Raw genomic sequence first — 25353 nt, 5'->3', positions numbered from 1 at the left:
TTTAAAGAGTTCTCTCTGGAACTTTGTTCAGCTTTGTTATATATATCATAGCTTCTGGTTTTGTGGAATTCCATAAATTAATGTTGAACAACCTATCAACAGCAGTTAAATATTAAACATCAAGGAAACTACCTTTGCTCTGAAAAAGTCAGCTACTTCTTTAAAAGAGAAAAACATTTTTTTTTCAAAACAATTGATTTCCAGGTAATGATTACTGACAAGGACAGTACCAATTGCTGTAAGCAATTGGAGAAAATTATTTTTGTACTTTCCTTGCAGATTTCCCTCCAAATGTGGTTTAATAATATCTGCAATTGAGTGCTGCACTAACCATGGAAAGTAATGAAGTCCCCTCACAGGAATCTCATCCCAACTCCCTCTGTTATACAGTAGTCCTCGAGTTACAATGGCAATTGGGATTGGAATTTCCGTTGCTAAGTGATGTGGTTGTAAATGCACAATGTCACGTGACTGCATAGCTTAGTGATAGCAATCCTGGCAGTCCCAGTTACCATTGTTAACCAAATTCCACTGGTTGTTAGCTGAGGACCCACCCTAATCCAAGCCACTCCTGGCTTGGTCACTCCCAGTCCTGAGCCTTGATATGGTAAGGGACTGCCTCCTCTTCAACTCCCTCCACCTCCCTATATCCCTCCCCCAGCTTTGCCCTTTTGGTCACCTTGCACTCTACCGCCTCTGCTGGCCTTGCCACCTTGTGTTCGCTGGCCCTGCCGCCCCTGTGGGCCTTGCCGCCCCCAGCTGACCTTTGCCCCCTTCTTCCTGCCCACTGCTGACGAAGTGCACTCAGCCTGGGCCTTTGCAAATTGCACCAGGCCTTTTTCCTGAGGCTGCACCTGCCCCTTGTCCAAATTGCATATGGCCTTCTCACAAGGTTTTGGAAGGCAGGTGCATGAAAGAAGGCCTAGCTGTGTTGGTGCAAAAGAAGGACTCAATGGGAAGATGGCGGGGCAGCAAGGCTGGCAGGGGTGGCAGGGCCAGTGGAGCACAGGGCAGCCAAAAGGGCACAGATGGAGGGTGGATGGAGTTAAAGCGCCCCTATTGTTTTAAGTGCGGGCAGGCTGCCAAGCCCGAATTTTGATCACATGCCCATGGGGGCGCTGCAATGGCTGTAACTTTGAGGACCAGGTGTAACTACCATTCCTTCAGTGCTGCCATAACCTTGAACAGTTGCTGAATGAATGGTCGTAACCTGAGGACTACCTGTATTCTAATGTAGATTGACAGATAAGAGTGATAAGAAAGTTGGTGACTCCCTACTAAGAGAAATACAATACTACAATACAATACTACCTGATGGCTTGTAAATTGTTTATGTCTTGGGAGCATGGGTCAGAGATGACAGAGCAGCTACCAAGTTGCTGAGAAGCATCCTGTCCTGCTCATCAGTGCAGGTAGTCCTCATTTAGCGACCACAATTGGGACTGGCAATTCAGTTGTTAAGCGAAGTGGTCACTAAGTGAAACTGTGACTGTGCTTTACTTCAGCTTTCTTTTGCTTTCCAGACCTGCAAAGGTAGTAAATGCGAGGACTGGTCACAAAGTTACTTTTCCATCACCGCTGTAACTGAATGGTCACTAAACAAGTCAGTAGCTAAATGAGGACTACCTGTACAAGGATAAGAGCAGTTACCACCACATCACTATGAAGTTTGAAGCTCTAGAAAGAAAGCTAAAGAACTCATACGTTTATGTGGTGTTCTCATGAGAAGAGGTTTGCTTCTACCTTTGCAACGGTCTGAGCTTAATGAGACCCATTTTAAATTCATGCCAAATCCCATTTTAAAAATAATTTTTACACAGTAATTACACATTTATGATGTCAGCTTTTTTTTTTTTTTTTTTGCCTATTTCACGGTGCACTAGTTGAGATCCTGCTGTCCCAGAGTTGTCATGTATGGATAATCTGATCTAGTACAATCAGTTTGCATGGTAGCAGGTTTTTCAAATTTAGCACTTGGGTAACAATGCCTTCATTTTTCCATGGTCTCCACCCCTAATGCAGAAAAAAAATATTTTCCCCATCTTCCTTCTTCTTGGTGTTTAATATATTTGAAGGAAATTATAATTTCTAAAATCATAGAGAAGTTCCAAGCTTTGGATTCCTGCTTAAATTTATACTACTCAAAATAAAAAGGCAACCATGCATGGTTATTCAAATCAGTTTATGAAATATATTAAAAGATACAAATAAATAAAATGGGCACCCATGACGTGGCATACATCCTAGAGGGGTGTGCTAAAGGATAAACAGAAGACTGAAAAGCACCAATCACACATTAATACAACAGATATTTAACAAAGAAATTGTCTCAATCATGCTGCCAGACAAAGGTCATGACCCCAGGTCTCAACTTTCCAGAGGCTGTGGTCCAGACTACAGTGGAAGAGTCCTCCTTCCTACTACCATACACTTTAAAAAGTGTGTGAGCTAGAGGTCTGCACTGAATCTGCATACAACTGAGCATCAATTGTGCTATTTCTGCTGAAGCTCAAATATTGGTATGGAGGTGGGCCATAGTTTCTGGTTAAGATATCACTTGGGACTTCGATAGCATGGAAGCAACGTGGTCTTGCTGACAGCATACTTAAATGTTTTTCTGTATTCAATATGGAAAGATCCATCTGGGGGAAAACAATCCTTCCAGAACTCATGGTCTGGATCAAATATGAGTAAGGCTCTCAAGAACATTAAAAACCTAACTAATCACAACTAGTACTCTTTTTACAATATTTTTGAAGATTCAAACTTGAACATACCCAACTGATCTAAGAATTCTGCTCTTTCCTCTTAAGAAACACTGGATCTTGCAAGGTATCCTAAAACTTCAAGTTGTCTTTCAAGTAACATGTATGTTATTCACAAACATTATCATTTTCATTCTTCTCATTACTTTGCCCTTCTGCTCTAAACTCTCTGCCTCTCCCACCTGACAACCTCCCCCTCTCCCTAAAACAAGGAAAAAGGTGGCCAGGTTTCAATCTCATAGAAGCAACAAGTGAAATACAAGTGTTCATACAGGGGTACAAACTTTCCCTTCACATATCCCCCAAAAGCCACAGTACAAACAGAACATATGCCCAAGGAAACACTGCACAGAGGATGAAGGAAAGGATCAAAATTACCTCACCCCAGCAAAGTTATCACTTATCCTGTTCACCCACCAGACCCCACATTCTTCCTTAGCCCTTCAGCCACCCTCTAGTGTGTGATGCATCTTCATCAGGATGGAGTTCATTCTCAAACTAATGCTTATTCATGCAGATATGCTTCAAGCCAGGCTTCTCCAGAGTCCTTAAGAGATCTGCAAGACAGTGTACATGTCTTGGATTACACAAAGAGGGAAGATAGAGTATGTGTCACAATGTGTGCCTTCCTACCCCTTCAACATCTTTCTTACCACCGTATATTTCTTTGATCCCATTTCTGTGCACAGTGATCAGTATGCACGGAGAGTCCTTTCCCACTGCAACTGAGCATAGGGAAAGTGAGGAAAGATCCCCTTTGCAATCAATGGCAAGGGGATCTGGCTTTATCAGTGGAGCAGGTGGAGGTAGCCTACAGAATCCCTGATTTCTTCTTCTATGTTCTTTCAATGCAGTGTAGACAGTGTGTGTGTGTGTGTGTGTGTGTGTGTGTGTGTGTGATTTTATCAGTTTCTGTTTTTCCTTTTCTCTTCTCTCTTTAGCCAAGAGCTTGCTCCTTCATGGGATACTCCTAAAGCAGTGGAAAATGCATGTTCAGCTGCAGCCTTGGATTCTCTTGAATGGAAGTCCAATCCTACAGACAGGCTTACAAAGATGTCAACTCATAGCTCTCTTCATTCAGCTTTAATCAGAGAGAGACAATGTCAAGGACATACAGTAATGCACTTTTCTAGCTTACTTTGGTAGCTAGCATTTTAGTCTCAGTTAATAATTTCCACACCACTAGCAAAGTCAAAACTGTATGCCAAATCTGGATTTGAAACTGTATGTGACAGGTCTTGACAAGATATGGAATTTATCAATTACACCTCTTCTATCACCTTACATTTTTGCAGAAATGTAAAACTTTCAAACGGGACCATACTGTACCTGTTACTCTCCTTCCCTAATTTTTCCATGTGAAAACAATTTCATCTGAAGCTCTACTCATTCCATTATATAATTAATTCTTGATTAATGGGACAAATAATAACTTCAGATAAGGATATCCTGGCAGAAAACAGCAAGGAGGAAAGAGCCGAATTTCTTCCCTAAGGGCCATAAACCTAATATGAAATCCACTTGCTCCACAATGATTTTCCCCCAAATGTGAAGAAACAGGCATTCTGATCATAATTTTCCAAGGACTATTCTAGTTTTACCCTGATCTTACCTAACCGCTAAGGTAATGTGAGAACATACTGTATGTTGTGCTTCATCACCATCAGAAGCATAGCTGGAGGATACAAGGGTCCAGATCTTTTCAAACTAATAGACTGTGGAATTTCCTGTTGTTAAGTCATTTGTTTTACTTTGTTTTACATCATGCTCTAAAGATAATCTGTTTCACCAAGACTTTGAGATTATATAGCCATTACTTATCTATTGGATCTATGTTGCTACTGTAGTTCTCATTACCAGCTATCTTCTGCTAGCAGATTTCAAGGAGCTGCTTTTATTATGCACTGCACAAGAGAGACAGGGGCAAGGTGTCCTTCAGCTGTCCCGATTATATAGACCATGTCCAGGAGACATCGATTTGGCTTTGATTTGGTTGTCCCTTTATCCACTTCAGCTGACTGACTGATTACATGAGCCAATTACTCGTTTGTCTTATCAAGTCAGGGTTCATAATATCTGTGCCACTCTTACCGCAAAATGTCTCCAAAGGCTGTAAGCAGAGGCTTGCTTTGGTAGGGAATACCATGCTTGGCACAGAGGGATTTCACAAGGGGAGCCACCTTACTATAGTTGTGGCGAGGCATCGTGGGAAAAAGGCTGTGGAGGAATGAAAAAAAGTAGGTTCATGCTTCTCTGGTTTAGACCCCCCTTGCTACTCATACTGATCTCATCTGTCCCCTGGGACCATGCTAGGTGGTCATCTAAATAATTTTGTTACCCTAAGGATTTTACTTACTGGTGTTCAATCTGGAAATTCAGATGACCAGTGAACCAGTCATTGAAAAACGACTGATCCACGTTGCATGTTGCGTGGAGCTGTGGGAAAACAAGAAAGGATATTTTTTCCTTGTTTCACATACTTATACAATATTTCCGTTCTGAGACTTCATCCTAATTTTTATTCCAGTGGAACATCTGGTGGCAGTAAGCAAAATGCCAAGCTAGATAGCTGGATCTGTTTTATCTCTCACTAGCATAAACTGGATCCCACAGAAGCTGGGACTGCATTTTGCTATTATTGGTATTTATTCATTTACTTAAAATAAATTGTATACTGCGTATTCACCAGATTCTAGGAGGCTTACAATTCTAAAACATTCAAACATATTCCAACATAAAAAAACAATACATTAAAACCCTTACAAATCACTGTAAAAGGACAACCGCGCCCCGCAAAGCCTGATAAAAGAGGAGTGTTTTCACAGCCCTTCTGAATGATAAAAGGATGAAGGCTAACGTTAGCTCAGAGGGAGGGTGTTCTAAAGTGAAAGGCCTTCCCAATTGCTGCGGTATGTGGGTACAGGTATCTGCTGCTTCCTTTCCTGGCTAGACCATGTAGGGTGGGCATACTCTACCTGGAACATATCTGGTTTTAAGCCATATCCCCACTTGCATGTTTAAACCATAACCCCATGTTTGCACAGGACAAACATGCTCTGGCAATCTCTCTCTTTTTTTTAACTTGTCCCCATATGAAAGTGGAATTTCACCTTAAGGCAATGTTAAGGTGTCCAAAATTTGACAGAGTTTTGCTGCCAGCAGTGCAATCGGTGATTATAGGGGCTGGATCAGCCCAATACCTACTGGTTACTTCAGGATTTATTTATTTATTTATAAATTAAATTTATATGCCACTCGCCCAGAGTTCCCCCGTTGGGGGGAGATGGGCAGGTGAGAAAATAAATAAATAAATAAATAAATAAATAAATAAACAAATGTCCCCCAGAGATAATACAGGAATGCTCCCTCTCTTCAGGGTCCTAGGAACTCCTGTCTAGAGCCATTCTTTTCTGGGAGGGTCAGCAAGTCTGGATTTTTCAAACCTGGCTCTCTCGCTGGACTTACCACCACCTAGCATCCAGAGAGCAGCTGGTAATCATGTGCTCAAAACCAGATTCCATATTGTAAAGCAGGAACCTGTTTCTCTCATTATATTATAGAGCTCCCTAGATCCACCAACCTCTACCTAAAAAGTCAGAATAGAGAAGCCAGCAAGCAATCAGGACCTGAATTCTCCCCTCTTGCATTTGACAGTTCTACACTGATTTTCCTGGGTCCAGGAACTACATTGCTCTAATACCTAAGATAATTACAAGTCTTCCCATTACAAGTTAATAGAAAATATTTGGTGGGCATGAAGGATAGCAATATATGAGTCTCCTTGTCTTATTTCATTTGTTATTCAAAAAGAGAACTATTCAGTATAGTCCCTTTACTCTTTCCAAAGGTTTTCTCCATTTTTAAGGGGAAAAAAAGGCTTAGGAAAAAAATAGGAAAGGAAAAACTTTTAATCCCTGAATTTTTCTATTTTTTTCCTGACCTTTTCCAGGTTCTTTCCAAGCCTTTCCACCTTTAATCCCACCTCTTCAAGAGATACCTACGTTAGAATGATAAAAAGTTGCCTTATACAAAATTGGACCCTTTCTTTTTTACCTACTTCAGTTTCTGTACTGACTGGCCACAGGATTTCAATCTTTCACAGTCAGATAGTATTTTCTTTGCCTCTTCTGTGGTTGTCGTTTTGTATCTGCTGCTGGTTGCCTTTAAATTTTAAACTAAACTTCTCCTGGATGTTTCTGTTGGAAGGAGAGGCTGAGCACGGTACCAAGCTATGCAGAGATAAGTTTGGATGGAATGCATGTGTATCTAGTTTGTATGAATCCAAGGACTACCAAATTGGGAAAATATAAGATTCAAGCCCCCCCGCCCCCCCAATTTGGCATCATCACTTTTCTAAAACATGCTATGATCAGTCTCAAAAATCAATGCTTTGAACAACAGAAAATAGACTTACCTGGGTAGATACCCAGTCTAAGTTTGCGTCATGGTCAATATTCATTGGAATGTGATTCATTTGTGAAACCCAGATAAACCAATTTGCTTCCACAAATCTGCAAAGTCACATATATTGTCAAATGAATTTTTTGCCACATAATACTACAGAAGCAGGTATGCATTAAAGATGGAATGAAAGCACAATTCATTTACACAGATTGCATATTTGACTTTCCAAAAGTTTTCAGTAAAGCTATAGAGCAATGTGTCACACTGCAATAAGGTAGATCCCATAATGACCACTGAGTAAAGACCCCAAACTGGAGGCAGGTCCTCTAGGGATATGTATTAGTGCTTCCTGTGTACAAATTATTCTAATAAAGAAAGTGATCATGAAAAATTCCAAAAGGATCTCTCCAAGCTGGGATAACAGGGAATAGTGAATGTGTAATTGGGACAAAAAGAGTAATGTTACATGTGCACTGAAGCAATTGTTACTGACAAGGAAAGGCATCTTGGGATCAAGACAGTTCAGTGAATTTGTTAACAATGAATCTGTTCAGGAGTTGTGAAGAAGTTGAATTCCACATCAACGTAGAGGTAAAGTTTTCCCTTTACAGGTAGTCCTTGGGTTACGATGGCAATTGGGACTGGAATTTCTGTCGCTAAGTGATATGAACATAAAGCATGGGGTCAGGTGTCATCCATACATTGATGATACTCAACTGAATATTTTGACCCTTGGTTGCCTGAGTGATGTTGTCAAGGTGTTGTTCCAGTGCCTGGAGGCTGTGGAAGTCTGAACGGGGGGTGGAACAGGATTAAGCTCAACCCTAGCAAGACCATGTGGTTTTGGGTATATAGACCTTCTAGGTCTGGGGACTTTCTATCTCTGGTTCTGAATGGAGCTGAACTTCCCCAGATGGAACTAGTGCACAGTTTGGTGGGTATCCTGAACACTCAGCTCCTGCTCAAAGAGCAGGTGGCAACTGTGGCCAGGAAGTCTTTTGCACAGGTTTATTTTGTGCACCAATTGAGCCCATTCCTGCACCAGGAGCCCCTTCTCACAGTCACTCATGCCTTAGTTACCTCAGGTATAGGGCTGCCCTTGGAGCCACATGAAAGTTTCAACTGGTCCAGAATGTGGTCACATGACATTTCTGCTTCATGAGTGGTATTAGTTACCAGTAGGCTTCAGGATGTAATTCAAGGTGCTGGTTATTACCTACAAAACCATATATAGTGTAGGGCCTAGTGATTTGAGGGGCCATCTTTTCTCCATTGTTTCTGCCCTTTCTGTAATATCAGACAGACCTTTAAAATGTCATGTGATGGGACCAAGGAAGCATGCTTTCTCTGTTGTGATGACTGTTCTCTGGAACAGCATCTCACCAGAGATTCAAACAGTTCCAACTCTGTTCTCCTTCAAATGAGCCTTGAAGACCCAGCTCTTTCCCAGGCTTTGGGATAGGGTGAGATGTGAGCCCCCTTTGTTCTTGGAGGAAGACAATGTGTTTTTTGTGCCCATTCCAGTCAGGACTCCTAAGATGGATGCCCAAGGCAAAACTATGTGTTATAAATGCAAAGAGGACATGTACTAACTCAAAGAAGACTAAGGATACCCTGAAGCCAATTGTTCCTGATAATGTTAACTCAAACGAGAAGTTTCAGGAACAAGTCTTTGGCCTGTGTCCAGTTAAGTCTCACTATGAATAGTGTACCTGTGGAATGCCTTGCACACATTGGTTCAGAACCAACTGATGGAGATTGATATTTGTGGAGAGAAGTTTCACCCAGAAGTTGGTCATTGACATCAAAGTAAGCAAGTAAAAGGAGTACAGCATTTGGAATATTGGGCATAAATGTGATGAGAGACATGTGAAATTTTCCTTCTCCTTTCCGCCATGAAAATGAGAGCCAAGATGAATATGTATCGCAAGACCACACTCCAGGGAGAACTACCTATTTTTGTGGCCACTGGATGTAAAGGCAACATAGCCAAGGCCAGAAAAGAAAATATTTTTGTTGAATGCTTCTATATGATCTGAGGTTCATTCAACAAAATGGCCCTGCTCTGAGAGGATAATCTCATACCCTATTCTACCAGGCCAAACTACAATTACAACTGAGGATATCTTACCTTGCTGTTGGACCAGTGGCAGGCCCAAAAGAATTCAGCAGCATACTAATATTTACATTTTTACTCCCAGTAGAGATGGAAGCCAATTTTGGAAGTTAGTGGTATGCCTGAAAATTTCACACTCATGAAAATATAGAAAGGCACATTGCCATAAGCACTGAAAACTACACTGAACTAAATGAAGGAAATCCATTTAGGAAAGCCTCTCCCTAATTCTCACAAAGATAAATTGATGGGGGGGGGGACACACATTCAGACTTGCAAGATTCTATTACTATAACTATTCCAATAAAAGTAGCTTTATATACATGGCATTTTTTTTTTTTAGTCTGGTCTGCCTTACAGGGCTGGCATTGTCTAGCTATGGTAGCAAACCCACTAGTAATATTATGGTTTTATGGAGAGGGAGTCAGCCATTCATTCCTTATTTATTGTATATATTTCCTTAAATCTTGGAACATCCCCTGGTGTGGGGAATAAGAAAGTTGGCTTATATTCCTGCAGAACAATTTCAGAAGTTTGATAGTATCTGTGCAGACATTGACTCTGGCTATTCCCAAGAAATGCAGAATACATTCTGTCAAGGCTTCCAAGGAATACTTGAGGAGTTCCCCCACAAGGCTAAGTGAGAATGGATTATGATTCCTTCTGGATTCATAACTGATGGTAGTAAGAAAGAGAAACCATACAAAAATAGAGAAAATTTTGAAGAGCTGTGTTTGTTACAGGTTTAGTGTTGCATATTAATGAAATGTCAGATGGGTTCAAAATTCTGTGATAAAACAAGGGGAAATATAAAGGGGTGCAGTTCATATTAATTATATTTAATGGAGCAATCCAGATGGGCGAATGTTGCTGAGAGGCTGAGGTGATTTGATCTTTTGTGACTGGATAGGACTGTTTGGGGTTTTTTTTTTTTTGAGCAACAGAGGTAATCTAGGTGAGAGGGAAAACTCTGCACTTGGAACTGCAGCTGTTTCAAGTATTTCAGATTGTCCTGGGCAATTTGACCAAAAGATCTTGTATCTTGCTAAAAGTTTGATTGTTTTAATCCTTTCTTGGACTAATATAAAGCAGGGATTGGACACGTCTCTATTATCATTGGCTTAAATTGGGTGCTGCCACTGGTTTAGAAGGCTGAGGTGATTAGAAGGTCTGAATCCTGGAGCAAAGGGACAGGGAGGTGTTTAAGCAGTACATGGCACAAAGAAGGAACCATGCTGGATCTAACTGCTTTGATAAGAGCCTGAGAGAAAAGAGCCAGGACTGTGGCAAAGGATTTGCAAATAGGTTGTGACTCATTGTAGCTGGTGAGTATGCATGTAGTTAGCTGCCTCTGAGATACCGCCAACTCATTTTAGTTCAATCAAACTGGAAGGAAGAAAGCCAGAGACCGAGATTTCCTTACCCATATTTTAATACTTTTTAATTTAGCCCCCATCCCACAAGGTTTGCTGGCCGATATAGGGGACTTGGCACAATGGAAGAATTAGAAGGATCTTTTTGCTAGACATCAAAAATATTCAGAGTAGATGATAATTATTTAAGAAAAAATTAATTCAGGATATGAAGTTAACCTTCAGCTATAGAGAACCTAACCATAAAATAAAAGTCAGTGTTACCTGGACAGCCAGTAGTATGCCATAAAGGAATTAAATCCCATAATGGGTATGTAGATAAGGAAGATCCTGATCTGGTAAGAGATAATCAAGGCTAGGTCCTGTTTCAGAAGAAAGAGAGAAAAGACAGTATTTTCTACAAGTAATCCTATGCTATAAGATTACATACCAAATAAGTTCCCCCAGCAGTGTAGGCTTTTGGAGAATGATAAGTAGGGATATGCAAAACATTCCACACATAAACCATTTCATTCTAGGCATGGACATAAATACAGCAGAAACTTTTGGGGCAGAAAAAAGCTCAGAGATTGGGACTATGGGAAAAAAATCCAAGGATATTGGTGGTGGTACCTGACAGGAGGCAGGGGAGGGAGGAAAAGGGAAGAGTGTAAGGGGAGTGGGCCAGTGGGATATACCATGCTAGGACATCAGTAGCCTAACAGCTGAGGAGGAGGAATGTGCTGGGAAGTGGGGGGGAGGCAGACCAATGGGATAAACTACATTGAGAGCACCAGCCTTGCCCTACTTGTCCTGCCCAGATTTTGTTTCATTTGAAACTGGGGATAACCAAAGCATTCTAGGTTTTAGTTCTGCCAAACTGCAGCTAACCCAAAACAGCTGAACAGAATTTCCAGAACCTGATGACACGTAGTGGGTCTGAAACAAAACATGTTTCCTATTTTGTGCATAATGCTAATGGTAGGCATACTTACCAACCACTCTCTACGCTTGATTGTAAAGTAGTATATGGACAACTGGAAGAAGGGAATTATTAAAACTGGTGCCATTACTGTTAAACAAGGAAAAGAAACATGCATCTCTTTAGGAACATACACATTCACTCTTCTCCCCTATTTCTTCTGACCAAGTTATAATGGTTATAATGCATTCTACACTTTCTCTCTCCTCATCTGGCTTATATTTCTATTCACACTTATAGCTCAACTTAATCAACTCAAAAACTGACATGTTTCAACAGCCAATAAAGTAAAGTACTTATTATTCTGTCTTCCCTCAACCTTACCTTCTCTTGTGGCAATTCAGCATCTTTAATTTCTCATATCAAATCAATCTTTATTGCATCATGAACCAGCATATTAATTTCTCACATTCAAACTCTTCATTTCTGATGTTATCATTTGTCTTTACTCCCAAATTCTTATGACATGACACTGACAACTCTCATTTTCACCCTGGATCCCAACATGTAAGTCTTCTCTGGTTATCCTATACCCTTTGATTTGCAAAGTCCACTATCTTAGATATTATAACTTGTACCTTCCTGTTCTACAAATCAGGAGGGCCAGTGGAGTTACTGTAAATAGTGAATGTGTGGTATTTTTCAGTGATGGAGGTACTTACTGAAGAAGTACTTGTGTTGATGATTGTAAGGCATGAATTTTGTTTTCTGCAATCCAATCTATGAAGAAAGAGACATCAGCAGTTCATTCAAACAACAGATATTTATTTCCTCACTATCATACCCCTTTCGTTCTCTATGTTGGTACAATCCATGGACTGTGTCAGCCCCCATGTAGGGCCAAAATGTTCAGATGTTGTGTGTTGGACAGATTTTTAAGAGGTAAAATGGGTGCCTTAATTTTTGCAGAGGCTTACTGCACTCTTTTAAAACAACATTTTTTTTAAAGTAACAAAGCTAAAGCATTATTTTTGCCCCTAAAAACCCTCATAACCGCCCCCCCAGCACAAGAGTCCAAAAATTTATTTTGCCCCTTTCATTACTTCTGTATCCTTCACTGATTCTCTCAATATTTTCATCACAATCAAAACAATGTTTTTAGATCCATTCATCTTATGTGTATGCACAGACTTGTGCTTAAACCATTTATTCAAAACAAATAAACAGATCTTTTTCTAAGCAGACACTCACCAAACAATTATCGTTCTCATTCATTCTTGGCTTTCTGTATGGCCATGCAACTAGTCTTGTCTCCTAACAAAATAACTTTTTCTCCCAAATAAGGTACATTCTGAATAAAGCACAACGTTCCCAAAATTCATTCCTGATTCTTTCATTTTCATCACTCACTGGAACATGTTGTCCAATTATCACCATCCTACTACAGTAACTACTTTCAAAAGCACCAACACCAATACATATTCTCTAACAAATTTTAGCCCTCTAATAGTTAAACTTACATATTCACTTCCAATGCTTGTATTTATCAACTACAGTCCATAAGGTCAGACCAGATTGGTATCATCCTTTCTTTTCTCTTCATTTCACAAACATTTTTCTTTCTTCCACTTCATTCATAAGCTTAGTCCTTGTTTAGCAACCACAACTGGGATCAGCGACTTGGTTGTTAAGCCAAGCAGTGGCTAAGTGAAACCACAACTGTGTTTATGATTTACTTCAGCTTTCCTTTGCTTTGCAGACTTGCAAAGGTTCTAAATGCGAGGATCAGTTGCAAAGTTACTTTTTCATCACTACTGTAACTGCGAATGGTCACTGAAAGAGGCAGTTGCTAATTGAGGACTACCTGTACCCTTCTGACATTCCGTGTTACAATATTCCATCCACCATGGTTATCAACAAGGGCCCATGAATACTGACCTCCATCACCCATTATGGCTTTGGTCAACTAAGGCTTTCACATAACTTTTCAGATGTGTCTATACCTACAAAGATCAGAATTGTGCAAGCCATGATATTCCCTATGACACTCTATAGAAGGAAAAGTTGGACTTTGAAGAAGCAGGATAGGAAGAGTGTTGATGCCCTTGAACTTTGGTGTTGGAGAAGGCTCCTGAGAATACTGTGGACAGCCAAGAAAACAAACTGATAAATCATCAGACAAATCAACCCAGGAGCAAATGACCAGGCTCAAATTATCCTACTTCGGACACATTATGCGAAGATCTAGCTCTTTGGAGAAAGTGCTAATGCTAGGAAAGGTGGAAGGAAAGGGAAGAGGATGACCAACAGTAAATTGGATGGACTCAGTTACAGTTCCAAAGAGTGAACCATTGGGAGTCTTTCAGAACATGTTAGGGATAGATTGTCATGGAGAAAATCTATCTATATGGTGGCTAGGAGTCAAAAATGACTTGATGGCACATAATCAATCCATCACATTCCCTACTAACTGTAAGGATACAATATTGGTCAGTTTTGGTACACTTTTGCTAACCAAAGATCAGATTTACCCCAACCATGTCTATACTATTCAATGTAAAGACTACCTTGCAAGGCAACATACTGTTGCCTGTATCCTACCAGCTAGGAGACATATGCAGTGTACTGACATGAAGATAGCAGAAGTGAATACAGGTAGCTTTCGTTTAGCAACTGTCTTGTTTAACAACTGTTCGCAGTTATGACAGCGATGAAAACGTTGCCACCAATCCTTGCATTTATGACTTCTGCAGGTCTGTAAATCAAAGGAAAGCTGAAGTAAGATCGTAAGTACAGTCGTGGTTTCACTTAGTGACCACTTTGCTTAACGATTGAGTTGCTGGTTCCAACTGTGGTTGCTAAACGAGGACTACCTGTAAAAGTAAATCAAACAAAATGACCCAGTAAAAGTAAATTGAACAAGGTAAGTTTAAAAGAAAAACTAAAAACAACAAAATGGGTTGGCAAACACAAAACATAGATAATGAAGATTTATTGTCTTCAGTGTCTCCTATTTGCTCTTCTAAAGCTGTTTCAAAAATATGAATCCCACAAATGTACCTCTCTAGCTAGTTTCTTCCCTAGAGCAAACACAAGGGGATGCATGTTGAGATCAGGGTCTTTACGAAAGCAGTTTGGTTTGGCATGATGCTGGAAATGCAAATTATTCCACCAACTGACTGGTAATCCCTAGAAGAAAGGGGATAGAAGATTAAGAACAGAGTAGACTTCAACATCATATGATGACAAAAAGGAAAGCTTCCTTAAAGAACAGGACACTTACTTTCAGTTGACTTATGAAGAGCCTATGAACCACATGGTTCCATTTGGATGTACTAAAGACTGAAAGATGACCCAAGTCATGTTGTAACCAGGACATTTGGCCCTGGAAAAAGAAATACTTTTAAAAATAAAATTCATATATGAAGTTCATTTCATATACAATACAGAATTAAATCAATGCATTTTAAAAGCACAGTTCTGGGAGATATTCATGTTAAATAAAATAACATTAGGTAAACCTGCAACCTTTAATCTATTGAAAAGGCAGACAGCCCAAAGATGAAGAAGCTCAACTAACATAATGATTTGGAAGACTTAAATTCCACAGTTCTAAGATGGTCTCCACTAGGATGAACTTTCTTTCTATTGCAACTGTTTAAGAACCATTTGCACAGGAATAAGAATTCTTTCCTTCTCCATCTCACTCTACTTGTCTGCCTTCTGGATATACATAACTAACTGATGTTTAAAGACTCAGACTAGCACATTCTTTAGAGGAAGCCACAACAGGGAGAAGAAACGTGTGAGAGCTAAAACAACCTCCTATTGTACAGAAGACAGAGATAAGCTGGAGCTAATTGGTCCCTGTCTATGAATTGCATTTGGACCATGGATTGTTATTCTATGGCTTTAGGTGTGAAATAACTGGCTTCATATATCTAGTAAGAGGATAAATTAGGAACTCTTAGATAGGAATCAATCTGTTGACAAAACAGATTATTTATTTCATGATATTTATAGCCTGTCCTAATCCTGAAGAAGTCTGGGTGGAGTATTAGCAAGTCAAAATCAAAATATAAACACAATACAATTAAGATAGTAATACTGATAAGTATTATCAAAGGTACTCATAAATAAACCAATCTAAGGGCCAAATGTACGCTGAAACGAAAATGTTTTGGCTTGTTTGTGAAATGCCAGCAGGGTTGGGGCACTGTTTCTGGCTTGAGCAATGTCTGCTCTTACATGAAAGTTCCAGAGCCTTCTCCAGAAGTGTAAGTTGTCAAATATGTATATGCTTGGATTGAATCTTGCTTCTTGGGGAGGGTGCCAGTAATCAACTTGGCCAGGAGAGTCTGATAAAGAAACTGGGCATTATTGTGAAAAGGAATAATTCTCTTTATTCCAAGTTAGAAAAGTATGAGTAATTTTTCTTTCTTAAGTTACATCAGCATCCCAGGTCATGCTTACTAGATTAAGCCTTGAAACGCAAAAAGAATTCTGGAAACAAGTGTTTGTGAGTTGGAGTTACAGGTTGTCCTCGGGTTACAACCACTTGTTTAGCAACTGTTCGAAGTTACAACAGTGCTGAACAAGGACGACATATGACTGGTCCTTGAAGTTGCTGCAGTGTCCCTGTGGTCACATGATTGTGATTCGGGCATTTGGCAGCCGGCTCGCTATTTATTTCTTTATCATATTTATCAATTACGACAGTAGCAGCATTCCACTGTCATGATTGCCATTTGCAACCTTCCCTGCCAGCTTCCCACGAGCAAAGTCAATGCAGAAGCTAGCAGGCTGCAAGTTGTTCCCATTGCTTTTTCTTCCAATGAGCTACCGGGCAGTATGGGGATCTCGTACTCTGCACCTGCCTGCCCACACTCTGTAGTGCCAACCCACCAACTGGCCTGCAATGCAGTTTCAGAGACATAAGCAAGTGCTTCTGGATTCCTGCCTCTTTCCATGTCACAGTCATGTGAGGTCCTTGCTTAATGACCTGTGCAGTCCTTGCTTAACAATGGCAGTGGAGATTGCCATCACGCTTTACAGCCACATTGCTTAGTGATGGAAATTCTGGTCCTGATTACTGTAATTAACTAGGACTCCCTGTAATTTGATTTTGACTTCAAAAGAATAACCAAGTGCCAACTACCATTATATTGCAAAGCTGTGTGGAAGTATCCTAGATGCTAAAACTGTTACGTCATGTGACATAAGGAATAATGTTGTTGCATTACAATTAAAAAACAAACAAACCCTAAAATCTAGTGTTACAAAGAGTTGCAGTTATTTGTGTCTCTAGTGAAATGTATGGAATTCTTTAAATCCTCCTCGTATGGAAAAACATATTGATTCTTATTACATGACAAGGTCCATACTGTACCTGAGCAATAGTAAACAATGCACAACCCACAAAGAATGGTACTGAAGATGTCCCAAAATACCAGATAGTCAACCAGGCACCGACGTCACACAATATAATATGAATAAAAATTAGAAAGAAAAACCAGAGATTTGGCGTCAGAAGTCCCATTTTCTCAACAGTGGACCGCAATTCCCGGAAGTCTTTTATAAGCAATTCCTGTGGGAAAACCCAACAAGTAGTTGGCATTCCAGGTTAAAAAATTACTTAGTCCCATAAACATACAAGGCTACAAATAGTAATATAAAATGCCAAATACAAATGTACTTCCCAAGGCTTTTAAATTGTATTTTAATTTGTATTGTTTTAAATTCTGACAACCACCATGATGCTGCCTAGTTTGTATGGTATCTTTATTTTATTTTGTATTGTATATTGTATTGTATTTGATTGTATTGTATATGATTTAACTCAAATTGTATTTTTAGCACGTTTTATTGTAAATGACCAGTTTTAGCCATTGGGTGGTTTAAAAATGTTTTAAAAAATACAAATAAAAATAAACAAAGGTAGACAGAATAATTTTCAAAAAGGTCAAAATCTCTAATCTGAAACCACGCTGTTTTTTCAGTCAGCCAATTTTAAAAGAGGTTAATGCTGTATTTAGAGCTATTCAACATATTTAAAGGGAATGCTTCGCAAACTATGTTAACATGAGTGAAACACTTCTCTTCCCAATTTAAATATCCAGGACTGATTAGCTTTCCAGATTATTGGATTACTCCTAGAATTCACAGCCACAATCCAAGAAACATTGGAGAGTACCTGGTTGCAGAAGACCAAGGCAGACTATTTGATTGCAGTCTTACACAGCCCTGATTCCTTATTTAATCTTTACAACAGTATTAATCCCATCACATAGAAAATTCTCAGTGACAGGATTTATTTATTTTTTATTTATATCATTTATATAGCCACCCATCTCACACAACTGACTCTGGGCGGCTTACAAGATTAAAAATGAACAACACTCCCAAACGTAACCTTCCTCCCCTCTGCTCAAGGATAAACTGTTAACTATTAACCATCAATAGTAGCAGAGCTCATCTTCTTCCTGATCTAAATGCCTGTGGGAACAGCCAGGTCTTCAATACCTCGTGAAAGGCTAACAGAGTTGGGGCCATCCAAATCTCTGGGGGATGGTGTTCCACAGGCAGGCGCTGTCACTGAGAAGGCACGATTCTGGGGTCCAACAAGATCACACTGTTTAATAGAAGGGACCCAGAGCATGCCCTCTCTATTACATCTGGTGGGTGGGCAGACTATAGGAGAAAGGCCATCCCACAAATAGCCTGGCCCTATGACATGGAGGGCTTTATAGATGATGACCAGTACCTTGAATTGTATCTGGAAGCCTACTGGGAGCCAGTAGAGCTTGCAGAGCAGTGGTGTTACATGGGTTTAACAAGAAATGGCAAAAACTGCCCACACCACTGCATTCTGGACCAGCTGCAGCTTCCAGGTACTCTTTAAGGGCAGCCTCATGTACAGCGTGTTACGGTAATCCAAACAGGAGGCAATTAAGGCATGAATCATCTTAAGCAAGGCCTTATGGTCCACAAGACAAACTGGTGCACAAGACAAACCTGTGCAACAGCTGTTTGACCATGGTTACCCTCTGCTCTTCAAGCAGGAGCCGAGTCCAGGAGGCCCCCCAAATTGTGCACCAACTCTGACTGGGGAAGTGCACCCCCATGCAGAGTTAAAGATGGAAAACCCCCAGAATCAGGGGGCCTTAAAAACTACAGTGACTCTGTCTTACCAGGGTTGAGCCAAAGCCTGTTCTCCCCTATCCAGATCATCACAGCTTCCAGGAAGGTGACATTAGGGTGGGTACTGGCAGTGGTCAATTCATCCTTGCAGGAGGGGGTGTTCCTGAAGCCTTTTAAGGAGGCCCCGGGTCTGCCCCCTCCTCAAGAAACCATCGCTAGATCCCGCCCTTCTGGACAATTTTCATCCAGTTTCCCACCTTCCCTTTTTAGGAAAGGTGGTGGAAAAGGTGGTTGCGCGACAGCTTCAGAGGATCCTGGAGGAAACATTATCTGGACCCTTATCAGTCAGGTTTCAGGCCTGGTTATGGGACAGAAACAGCATTGGTCACACTTTTAGATGATCTCTGGCGAGAGCAGGATGGGAGTAGTGCATCCATCCTTGCTTTTCTTGGTCTCTCAGCAGCTTTCGATACCATCGACCATGGTATCCTTTGGGTTTATATATTTTTCTGGGAAAATATATATACAAAATATATATACAATATACATATACATATACATATACATATATATATATATATATATATATATATATATTTATTAATGTGGATATTTATGTTTTTAACTTTTGGGGGTTTTTATTTTAATTGTGAGCCACCCAGAGTCACCCTCTGGGGGAGATAGGTGGTATATAAATTTAATAAATAAATAAATAAAGGACTTTTACAGCATTGCATGGTTGGTCCACAGTGGAATTGTACAACTGGTATCATCAGCATTTAATGACGGATGACCTCACCCAGTGGCTAAAACAACTCAAGGTGGCAAATATACCTACTACTCCTGCCTATTTTCCCCACAACAACCCTGTGTGGTGGGTTGGGCTGAGAGAGAATAACTGGCCCAGATAGCTGTGATGCCTAAGGAGGCCTAGAACTCAGTCTCCTGGTTTCCAGGCCAGCACCTTCACCACTACACCAAACTTTTATATTATACAGAAACAAAAATCACCTTTTTTTCAAATAGAGTTCAGTTTGGGATGATGAGTGAACAATTCTATACTGTTTTCTTGGCAACAATACAGAAGTGGTTCACAACTGTTTTCTCCCAAGATCTTTTTCCAACTTCCCAGTCAATTACAGCCCTCTCAATTTCTAGAGATATGCAAAATATGCAATACACAGACCAGTAGTTTTCAGGTGATCCATAACTGGACCAGACCACATGTGTTTTGTCTGAGCATTAATCAAGCAGGGGTGTTCAAGGATGGGAAACAATGGGAAAAGGCAAGGCTATGGCAGCATGTGGCAGTCACTAAGGGGAGATAGGGTACTAGGAAGAAAGGCAGATGGACTGATCAGGCAAAGGAGGAAGGGTGAGGTATATTAGCCTTCTCCTAATTGTACCATAATACACATCTGGACTTTGTTTCAGGTAAACAGGACTTTTGTTTTTTGTTTTAGGTAAACCATCCATTAATCTCTATTCATCACTACCATATGTTTTTGTTATATATAATACACACACACACACACACCGTATGTGTATGTATGTGTGTATAATGACTTCGTTTCAGGTAAACAGGACTTTTATTTTTGTTTCAGGTAAACCATTAATCTCTATTCATCACTACCATATAATGTGCAATAAAGACCAGAAGTGGGCAACCAATAGTCCTCTGCTGCTTAATTACAATCCCTAGTATCACTCACTCTGCTGACTATAACTGTTAAACAAAACCGTTTTAATTGTAAACCGCCCAGAGTCACCCTCTGGGGGAGATGGGAGGCATATATAAATATATAAATAAATATAAATAAATAAATAAATAAATGGCACAGGTCTCCTATCTCTAGTGTACAATTATTAATACAGAATAGAATTCTGATTTTTCTCTTCTCTGCACTGTAAAGTTTTTTAAAAAGCATAGAACTATACATTGGTTCCCAATCCTGATGTCTTATGAACACTCACATCCTTGCTGGGCTCAGAACTTGGTTGATCGTGTGCCAGTTCCCCTATCAGCAATGAATTCAAATACTTGCTTGCTTGAGCCTTATGCAGGTGGAATGCCGTGAATGCATCCTGGGAGAGAAAAGTTGTAATATTGAACAGAATGAGAAACACAGACTTCAGCTGAAATGTAAAAAGTAGTCACAGAGAGGTTGAATTTAAAACAGGAATGTACATTTTTTTCTGGTACATTGATTGCATCTAGATTTTGAGCGGTAAGCTGGGAGTCATTATTCAAAAATTAGTGGACAAAAATTGCTTTCATTTATACTTAATTATAACTAAATATAGCTAGTATAATCACTTGTATTTAATATTTACTTTATTTCTAAGATATTAAAAATTAAAGTTTGGTTAACATTTTCAGAGATCTCTGGGGGCTGTACCCAAGGTTTTTGGGGACACATAGCCGTGGGTCTCAGATTGGGCACCCCATTCTAAAGCATGTCCTGCAGCAAAACAAAAAGCTTACCTGCATTTACTTTTAGCAAATCCTGGCTGTTAGAGCCATACATGTTTCAAAAAGGATTTGGAAAAAGCACCTTGGGCATCATATAGCTTTCCACTATTCATTTAAGCAGGTTTATTTTCAGGCACAATCCTCAAAAGTACTAGTATACACACACACAAGTTTAATCATTACTAGTAACTTGAGTACCTAATTTGCTAATTTTAAGTAGCTTAGCCAAATCCTTTCCTATAAACATGTGTGATCATGTATCACTTTTGGATTCAAAAGCAAAAAAGGGATTTTGGAGCATACAGGAGAGCAAACAGCATCTGTCTGCAATTTTTCCCATTGTGTATTTACATTCCTGTGCACATCTTTCTCATTATGAGCACAGTTATTATCTAGTCCATGCATATGATCACATGCACCACTTACAAATATATATATATACTGGAGAAAGAAAATCCATGGTGTATATATATATATATATATATATATATATATATATATACATACACCATGGATTTTCTTTCTCCAGTCACAAACAGCAAATAACAAGAGAGCTTTCTAAACAATTAAATAATAATGAATTTCCTCAGTGTAACTTTCACTCTTACAACACAGGCAAGCATCAAGCACACTTTTATCATCTGAACATCTTGCTGATAAAGTATTTCCCTTTAAGTCTAAAATCATATCCCACCATACAATCCAGGCTTTCTTCATGTGGCCAATTCTCACAATTATACTTCTCCCTTACATATCCTGTGTTTGGAAAATGAAATAGATACTCTATATAAGATTTTAATCAAGCAGCCACAAATACTGTATTAGTGAAATTTTCAAATATGATTAAAATAGTTTTGACATTACAAATGCTGGAAATCAATCTGGAGCTAAATAATTTTAAAGTACTTCCTGCAAACATCACACCCTAAAACATCAGCTTACCCCCCAAAAACAGTGTAAGAACAAGCTTCTGGTGGCCACTTGCCAAAAAGTTTGTGATGAGGAAGAACTGCTTCCAGCTGCCAGCAATGGAAGCATTAGAAAACCTAGTTTTCTTCTTCTGAACAACATATGATTAACACAGATGAGCAGACAGACTTGAAATATTATAAGGTTACCCTTGACACTTTATGTAGGAATTTAAAACTGACATTCAAATCCACATATTTGCTGTACAAAAGATAAGAAAACTAGAGACTATTTTTTAATGGGACCATTTTTAAAATGTAAAAGTGACATAATGCCATATCTTACATTGTGACCTTAAGCATTTTTATTAAACTTTACTCCATGGATTTCAATAAATCTTATTTCCATCACAGCTGCTTTGAGGCTTATGACCTACTTTTTAACACAGGGATGCTGTTTAGAGTGCAAATAGACTATAAATTTAAGAAGAAATATAAAATAGCATTTTAGTGACTCAAATAACTTTTCTTGTCAAACACCAGTTAGCAATTAGTTTACATGAAATTAATTATGCCAGTATGACACTAATGTTGGCTGGGAGAACATTTAAATAAACCTTTAAAAAGATTATACTGAGAAGTGAAAGACAGTGGAGTCCAAGGACTCCACGGTTCAACCCTGAGCCGTGGAGTCTTCTCTTCTAAGTGAAAGATAGTTTAGAGACCACCCAAAATTAGCGGGGGGGGGGGAGGAAGCGGCTTTCCCCTAGTGTGAGAAATCCTGATTATGAAAGCAAAACCATCTATAGCTCCAAGGAATACTTCTGGGCACCATTCCCCAGAGAGGAACCGTTCAAAATGGGGGCAACCGCGTGAATCCCTGAATTTCCCAGTGAGCTCCATTTTAGTGACGAGAAGGAGGTAATCCAAATTTCCCTTCAGGGATGGGTGACGCTTTTGACAATCCAGACTCCCCACGCTCAACTAGCGCTCTGAGAAGCAGCTGTCCTCACCGTGGCATCCTGCCCCGCGTAGTGGGAAATCACTCTGGAGCCTCCCGGGTGCCGCTGGAAGAAGCTGCTAATGTCGTAGACCTTCCTGTCAATTACCAGCCACCTCTCGCGAAGATGAGGCTCAATCCGTCCCGTGCGCAGCCCGATTTCTTCCCACGTGAAAAAACGGCGGGAACAGATTTCGCTCCCATTCGCCTTTTTCTCTCCCATTCCGACCCCCACCCCGGTATCCTGCAGCGGAGGAGCCATTTATCCCACTGGGTTAAATCCCGTGCTTTTCCGGCAAGGATCTCCTCGTGGCAACCCCAATTCCCGAACAACCCGGCGCCTGCAGTTCCACCAGCAGAAAGATCAAGCGCGCTCAGTCAAGCCCCTTCTTCTGGAGCTCTCTCTTTGGAACCTGATTGGCCCGTCGAGCTGCTGGGAAACGCCATTGGCTCTCCGGCGCCTCTCTTAATTAGCGCTTATGCCTCTGAATGTCAGCGAGCTGCGTGGTTCCATCTGATTAAGTCTCACGCCCCTGGCGAGCGATCCACCTTGCGAGTCCTCCTGAGTTTCTTCCACCCCACCTAACAGACTCAGCACTTCTTTTCCTTCCCAGGGCTTCCGGAAAAACCATCTTTCCCCGTGGTACGGCGCTTATTTCATGATTCATAAGCAAGTCTTTACATACTATTTAGTAATCTTCTCTGAATGGTATATTTCTTCCTGCCGGCATCTCGGGTCAAATACATTTTGCTGGTTTGTTAAGTTTAGCGTAATAAGTCTTCCAAAGCCCGTTTAATGGTTTGTTGTGTTTAGATGAACCATCACCCTCTCAGTTATAATCAAGAGAGGTGGGATTTCCCCCTCAACATTTTGAGTAATGTTTAGGGGAGAAGGGTATGTTGCAAGGATGCGGTAAGAACAAGGGTTGCTTTACCTTCAATGTTCCTTGGAGGCAGGATTAGATGTAATATATCCAGTTCCATAAGTCCCATAGATATGTCTAACTTGAGATATTTTTTTGCCTGCAGGTAGGGAATGAAGGGGCTGTGACCGGATGGTGCAATTAATGTGGGAGAGAAGTAATAATTACATTTAAGATAACTTCAACATACATAATCTTGTAGTGCTTCCTCCTCTTTTTAACAATTTCCACATAATGAAGTAAATTGAGGAAATCTGCATTTTTAAACTATCAGGGGATAGCCTCTTCCACATAAATGTGTCAATATATCTGCCAGTATGGTTGCAGTAGATTCTAGAAATAGTCCTAGAGTTGCTAATTTGGAATATATAACACAAACTGGTTAGGCCTCACTTGGTGAAGATTAATAGGGGGTAAACTATTTTTTTTTTAAACTCCTAGCCATTAAACTCATGTGCCATTACTGTGCTTATCCAGGAAACTCTAATGTCCAACAAATAGCAGAATTTCTTGAAGCACAGTTTGGAAACTTTCAATCCAAGATCTCCCAGTCTTTTGAGATCAGTAAGTACATCGAACATTTTGTGATCATGTAGCTGCTCAGAGAAAATGGCTGCCATAGTTGGCTTACCCATTTACAAAATGGCTGTCACAAAGGGTCTGGGCATTCACAAAACATCCCTCTATACAGAATGGTAACTAATGAGATTGCTCCCTGCTGCTCTAGCTTTTCCTTTGTCCTTTTCTCCGAGCAGGTGGGTGTATTTCAGAAACATTTGTTTATACCCACTTTCCATTTTGATTTTCTCAGAGCACCTGTTTGGTCTAAGAGGAATTCAAGGTCTCTGAAAAAGAGATTACTCTGGAGGCTGGTGCTTTGCTTTTTAAATAATCTTTAAAAAATTTAGAATATGGCAAAGTGATTGGAAGGCCACAGAGGAGATGTCTGTTGGCACATTAGTGCTTGCAATCTGCTTGTTAAAGTCCCTAAGGCAGCGTTGTCCAAACTTGGCCACTTTAAGATGAGTGGATTTCAATTCTCAGAATTCCCCAGCCAGCATGGCTGCTGGCTGGGGAATTCTGGGAGTTGAAGTCCACTCATCTTAAAGTGGCCAAGTTTGGACAACGCTGCCCTAAGGCTAATCTAATACAACACTCACAGTTTAAAATAGGATAATTTTAATAAGTGTTTAGTGTACTATCAAGATTCTTCACCTTGGATGAATCCCCCTTGGAAGTGGGATTACCTGGACTATTTATCCCACTTTTTTTAAAAGTACAAATATATTCATATTTAAACTATAATGTGAAAAGCTGAGGTAAAAAATGTCTCCATTACTCTGACTACCA

At 40.0% G+C, this 25353-nt stretch overlaps 1 protein-coding gene across 1 annotated transcript; it reads right to left on the bottom strand.

Annotated features, from left to right (window-relative positions):
- Nucleotides 1-2045: 2045 nt before the first annotated feature.
- On the bottom strand, nucleotides 2046-23403 carry LOC103065518 (acyl-CoA (8-3)-desaturase-like). Its single transcript, XM_007440837.4, has 12 exons — nucleotides 23094-23403; nucleotides 20674-20784; nucleotides 16949-17146; nucleotides 14843-14944; nucleotides 14620-14748; nucleotides 12282-12339; nucleotides 11633-11709; nucleotides 10923-11020; nucleotides 7180-7276; nucleotides 5122-5201; nucleotides 4857-4982; nucleotides 2046-3322 (listed from the first exon to the last, which is right to left on the bottom strand). Exons 1-12 carry the CDS (start codon nucleotides 23340-23342, stop codon nucleotides 3271-3273), a joined length of 1377 nt encoding a protein of 458 aa, XP_007440899.1. The 5' UTR covers nucleotides 23343-23403; the 3' UTR covers nucleotides 2046-3270.
- Between the last annotated feature and the right edge of the window lie 1950 nt (nucleotides 23404-25353).

The sequence above is a fragment of the Python bivittatus genome, unplaced genomic scaffold (assembly GCF_059951505.1).
Source record: "Python bivittatus isolate LINGU-HERP-01145 unplaced genomic scaffold, Pbiv_v1 ctg000480_np1212, whole genome shotgun sequence".
In the NCBI taxonomy this organism is placed as follows: Eukaryota; Metazoa; Chordata; class Lepidosauria; order Squamata; family Pythonidae; genus Python; species Python bivittatus.
The sequence above is the reverse complement of the archived record's forward strand: the minus strand, read 5'-3'. Positions and strand labels throughout refer to the sequence as shown.